This window comes from Rhinolophus sinicus, linkage group LG03 (genome assembly GCF_036562045.2).
Source record: "Rhinolophus sinicus isolate RSC01 linkage group LG03, ASM3656204v1, whole genome shotgun sequence".
NCBI classification, from domain to species: Eukaryota; Metazoa; Chordata; class Mammalia; order Chiroptera; family Rhinolophidae; genus Rhinolophus; species Rhinolophus sinicus.
The window spans coordinates 24,509,705-24,515,726 of NC_133753.1; the positions used below are offsets into that span (position 1 = coordinate 24,509,705).

The window sequence follows — 6,022 nt, forward strand, 5'->3', positions numbered from 1 at the left end:
TTATGTTAAAAGCTTTCAAGCTAAGACAAGAGGCAAATAGACAAAGTCAAAATGCCAAAATAGAGCATTTGGCCAGAGGAAGACATTATCATCAATTAACATGATGACAATACAAACAGATTTCCAGGGCTATAGTTAAAAAATGATTTGAAGATTATGACATTATTCTTGAAAATAAATGATAGTTGAACTTTAATCAAGGAGCAAAATGTTAGATAAACTTCATTAGGTAAGTAAAATATTACTTACACTTTTGAAAGAAGCTGCAAATTCAGCAACTCCTGGTACTAAAAAGAAAAAAATATAACATTATTTATTCAGTAAACATTTTAGTGCCCCAGGCACAGAGGATTCAAATAATAATAAAAAAAGCCTTGTCTTCAAGGAACTTACAGTCTGGAAAAAGGAGAGAGAGCAAATCAATAATTGTAATATAGTTTAAGTGCTCCAAGAATGATACCAGGTACTACCGGAGGACCCCCCCACCCCCCCACCCCCACAAAAGAAAAATCTAAATCAGATTGAGGAGGCAGGAAAAGCTTCTCACAGTAAATAATGCCTCAACTGAACCTATGAAGGATCAGGAATTAGCTGGATGGGAGAGTGGCAAGATACCATATCTCTTACCAAAAATTTTAAATTTCCTTTTTAGGTATGCTGTTCTGTCAAACCAATCATTTAAATGTCTCACAGGAAGAATCACATAAGAAAACAGAAAAATAAAAACCAGATATTTAAAAATAAAATGATGTTCAACCTCACTAATAGAAATACAAAATAAAAATAATAAAGATTAGTAACATTCAGTGTTAGCTGGTATGTGAGTAAACGGGCACTCTCATATACAGTCACTCTCTTCTATATGCACAAAGACATTTGTGCAAGGATATTCGTTATTAAATTGTTTGTAATATCAACAATTGGATATAGCTTATTTTTCCAAATAGGGTATATGAATACATAAATTATAGTATATCTATACAATTAAATACTTTAAAAGAATGAAGTAAATCTACACCTACTAACATGGGAAGGTCCATTAATAAATTACTACTAGCTGAAATAAATTAAGCTATAGACTATGTACATATGGCCCCATCATTACTCCAAAAAAAAAAAAAAAAAAAAAAACCCCTAAACTCCTCTATATACTTAAAAATACATCTTTATTTGCTTATCTGAATAAGCATAAAAAAGGTCAAAAGGATTTGTACCAAACTATTAATGGGTGATTTTAGAATAGTGATTGAAGGAGGTGAGGAAATACATTACATGTGTCCATACTGTCTAAACTTATTACACATGTAGTTTTTAAAAATAATTATTTTTTAAGGGCTCCCTATCATTTCCTGAGTCACAATACATCCTAAAAAAATTAAACACCAAATAGCTATTCTTAACATTGGACCACAGAATTCAGTGGTTCTCAGTAACTACATTGATTTTGATATAAAGAAACTGAAAACTTACATTGTTCTGGCCAAAGGTCTGGTGAGGCCCGGTCAAGTTTTTCAAAACTTAACAAAGATGCTTCCAGATCTGTCCCTAGAACAAAATACCCAGATGAGCCAAGAAGACACAAAACATGCTAATTTATATTTTATAGCATTTCAATCTCAAAAAATGTAACAAACTGGAACACTCACCTGGAAGTGTAGAAATCTGAGTTCTATAACTACAACTAAATGCTATACAAATGAATCATTCTCCCTCATCAAACCTCAATTTTCCGATCTCTAAAATGGGAGCAATATTTTAGTGGGGCGTTAGGTAAAATGAGCATCAATAAACCTACCTGCACCTTTATTCATACTTTTAGACTTTCCTCCAAGTTATAATCAATTAAGTGTCTCTGCTTTCAAGAAAAACAAACTCGTCTGCTAGTTCTGAACTGCATCTTCTCTCGCTTTGTCAGAGACATCATGAATAACATCTCTCTTGCACAATCAGTTTCTACTTTCTCCACTGGCTCACACTCAACAGCAAGCAAGCCTGCTACAGAATTTCCCTTCTTCGAAACAAACTCTTCCTTGACCCCATTACCTCCTCCCTCTTTACTGCAAAAGTTCTTGAGTTGTCTACCCTGCTGTCTCCACTTCCTTACCTCACCTTCTCTCCTTAACCCAGGACAATCAGGCTTCTACTCGTATACGTATGGAAAACTGCTGTTGTCAAGGTTATCTATGACTAATGTTGCTAAATATAGTGATAACTTCTCTGTTCTCTTTTATGTGACCTTCTGCAGCATTTGCACACTGACCACTCTCCTTGAAACACTTCTATGAAACCATTATGCTGGCTTTTCTTCTTCCTCACTGACTTCTTCCTCAGTTTTGTCTTCTACTCAGGCCCCATCGTAGACTGGCTTCACTCCCTCCCTAAAGTCTCCTAAGGAGACCTCATCTAATCCCATAGCCTTTACCATCATTTATATGCTAATCACTCCATATTTATATTTCCAGTCCCAAACTTTCCCCAAACTTCAGAGTTACATATCTAAGTGGCTATTTGACATCTCTCTACATTTACATGGATGAAAAATCCCTTAAGTCTAAAACCATACTCTCTCAGTCCTCTCCATTTCAAGAAATAGCACTACCATGAACCCCAGTTCTCAAAAACCCAGCTGTCCTCATGCCTCTCTTTCCTTCCCGCTTCCATAACCAACCATTAGTAAATCTACTAGTTTCTATCTCCAAAATACACCCTGAAACCAAATTAATTAACCAAGAAAACATCACTTCTCTCCTGAACTAATTCAATAACCTCTTAACAGGCCTCCTTTTTCCCATCCTTCCCCCTTCCCTTCGTTACCCCCAAATCTATTTTCCACGAAGTAGCCAGAACTGACTTTAAAAAAAAAAAAAAAGTCAATCAGTTCAAGTCACTCTCCAGCTTAAAGGACTTCGTCACAGCTAAATTTGTGAATGTATACCTACCAGGCCCTATAAAATCCTACATAACCCTGCCTAATTCTTTGACACCATTTCCTCTCCACTCTTGTCTGGGCACACAGTAGGTACTGGATATTATTAGGTTGGTGCAAAAGTAAGTGACGTTTAAAAAGTTTAAAAAAAAAAAAATTGCAAAAACCGCAATTACTTTTGCACCAACCTAATAACAACAGTTAATACTTATTGAGTACTGTATGTTGAGTATGCTAACTAGTTACATACATTAGTTCATTTAATGATATAAACAGTGGCTCTTAACATTTTCTGGGTAAGCCACATCTTTTGAAATCTGGAAAAAAAAAGCTATGGACCTATTCCCTGAAAATGTATATATGTCTTAATTTTTTCAACATACGCTTTTCTATAAACTGAATTTCCCCCCCCAAATATTCTAAGAGAATTTCCAATGGCATTCTAAATTGGTAAAGAACTCAACTCTAATAAATTGCCTTAACCAAAGCATTCCAAAAATGGTAACAAAGAAAAGCTGTGTGTAACACAAAATGTCAATTTTTCAAATTCCTAAGGGATATTACCATGGGAAGCTCAACCATAACAAAAATACACTTATTGGGGCTAGGATCCAATAATCAACAAGGATGGCCTTATGATACCATAGTTTGGGGCATAACTCAGATTGCTTTGAGATTTACTCTCATAAATTCAGTAATTAGATGGCTTTACTTGATTTCAGTTTTCTCCTTTTCAAAGAAGTCCCAGCAAACTTAGCATTAAAAAGAGAAATGAGTAAATTACCTAAACTTTTACAAACCATTATTATTTGAATTAAAATTTAAAGACAGAGATAAGTAGAACACTAAAAATAGAAGTGAGAGCGCTAGGCAGTGAAATGTTTTAGGATGAGATACTTATTTAGAAGCTGAATTTAAATTCAAGGTGCTCAACTTGATTTTGTCAGATTTAAAAAAATGATTATGTGGAGAAGGGCGAAACTCTATAAAAGATGAGACTGAAAACTTAAAAATTAAGAGTGTAAATAATTAATGGAGATGGACCAAAGGAAAACATATGTTTCTAATACTCTTCCTGGCCAAAGAAGGAAAAAGAAATTAAGACAAGGAGAAATGAAACGCAACAAACACAGCTCTAAAATCTCCAAAACATATAAATCTAAAAATAACCTTATAATTAACTAAAAATTGTTATAGCAATTACTTCTACTTCTATCACTTGGCTGACTTTTTAAAAAAAATTGTGGTAAAAGATACATAATATAAAATTTACCCTTTTCACCATTTTTAAGTGTACAGTTCAGTGACATTAAGTACATTCACAATGTTGTGCAACCATCATCACCATGCATCTCCAGAACTTTTTCACCTTCCCAAAATGAAACTGCTCATTAAACAATAACTCCCCATTACCTTGGCTGACTTTTTTAATGTCCCCCCTACACACACACTTTTTTTCTGGCAAGAAAAGGACATTTTAACAAGCGAGTACCCAGGCAGGAAAAAGAATCTCTTTTGACTCTGAACACCCATAACTTCTTATACAGTCTGTACCTGCACTCAAAAAACTTAAGACTCAGTTAAACGTGAAACTTAAGACAAAGTAATATATTATTTATGTATATACCTAATCATTCTTTCAATAAATGTTCATTGAAGGCCTACTGCTTGCCAGACACTATGCTAAACCCTTAGGATCCAACTATAAACAAGGCAGACTCGGAATTTATAATCTAGTGTGAAAGGGGCAAAGTTAACAGAATAACTGTGCTTACAATGAAGATACTGAGATAGTGAACAATGGTGAAGAGGGGCAAATGTGTTCTGGGAAAGACTCTCAGGGAGGCAACATCTCAAATGAGACCTGAAACTGCAAGTGTTTACATGTTTGATTAATCTTTTCCTCTCCCAAAGCACCTAGCATTATGCCTTTCATACAGCAGGTAGTTGATATAGCTAGCATTCTTGGCCTCAATTTCCTCATTCCTGAAATGAACTTCTAAGATTCCTTCCAAACAGAAAATGTGTTGGTTTGAGGAGGGGAAAATCACATATCAATGAAATGGACGTGGGGATGGGGGCAGTGGAAGGAAAAACTGAGTTCAGAAATGACTGCAAGACCCTAACTCTCTAAAGGGGAATCGAGAGCATGAGCACTTAGTTGCTATCTGAGATGACATGCGTCTTAGACAATAGTATATAAGCAGAAATCGTTCATTCATTCAGCTTAAGGAAACAACACATACAGCTGAAGCAAGACAGGTTGAGGCGTGTGCTAGATTGCAATACAAAACTCAATCCTCATTTTCCTGGGGACTCTCAGGGCGAGTGGCCGAGAAGGTCTCCCACTTCTCTTGCTGCCAGGGCAACGGTATCAATCTGGGGAGATAGGAAAGAATCACGTTTCCCTTCCTTTTCAGTCCCGGGATGAGATCGGCCACCAATTCCAGCTAGGGTTTGAGAGAATCACTCCAGATGATCAAAGGTAAGAGAACCGACCCTTAATGGGGCGCCCCAGAAGGAGAAAGCTACATACGGTAAGTCATCTCTTTCCCTCCAGCAGTATCTCCTCCTCGGTCTCAGGTCCACCCAAATGGGGCTAAAGGAAGGGCAAGGCCCGGGATGGGACCTTCGCGGGTAACCTCCTCCACCCTCCTGGTACACAGCAGGGAGACAGGGCACCTTCGGAGCCGCTGTGAAAAATCGGCGATCTGAAGACGCACCCGCATCCCAAGGAAGAGAAGCGGAAGAGAAAGGAGAGGAGCCAAAGAAAGAAGTGTTAGTTCGAGAGGCAGACGGAGAGCGGAGCAAAGGAGGTTGCAGGTGAAGGATCGCCGAGCCGGCTCTTACCGTCTGTGGGAGACGCCATCTTCCAACCCATGTCACGTGACGTGGCCAACCGTCGGCGGGAAAGCTAGGACCCATAAGCCACGCCCCCAAAGAGAAACCCAATCCCCAACTCGCAGTCCCGTCTCATTTCCCCGCCCATAGGGCAATCTTTGCTTAACCCCGCCCCCAGCGCTGGTCACACCCCCTCGCGCACTGCGGAGGTGGAGCGACTGCAAAATTATTGGAGGGTTTTATTTACTTTCTCCA

The 6,022-nt window shown here is 37.8% G+C and overlaps 1 protein-coding gene across 3 annotated transcripts in view; it reads right to left on the reverse strand.

Moving 5' to 3' along the window:
• The window catches only part of LIN52 (lin-52 DREAM MuvB core complex component), a 92,029-nt gene extending 86,132 nt beyond the window's left edge, over positions 1-5,897 (reverse strand). For 2 of the 3 annotated variants that reach the window (XM_019733682.2, XM_019733684.2), the window contains exons 1-3: positions 5,777-5,897; positions 1,471-1,545; positions 250-287 (exon numbers count right to left, since the gene is read on the reverse strand). In XM_019733682.2, the coding sequence (XP_019589241.1) occupies positions 250-287; positions 1,471-1,545; positions 5,777-5,807 (144 nt within the window). In that variant the 5' untranslated portion in view covers positions 5,808-5,897. Of the gene's footprint in view, positions 1-249; positions 288-1,470; positions 1,546-5,462; positions 5,601-5,776 lie in introns of those variants that run through there. The other variant, XM_074327228.1, reaches the window with a different exon arrangement.
• Positions 5,898-6,022: the final 125 nt, after the last annotated feature.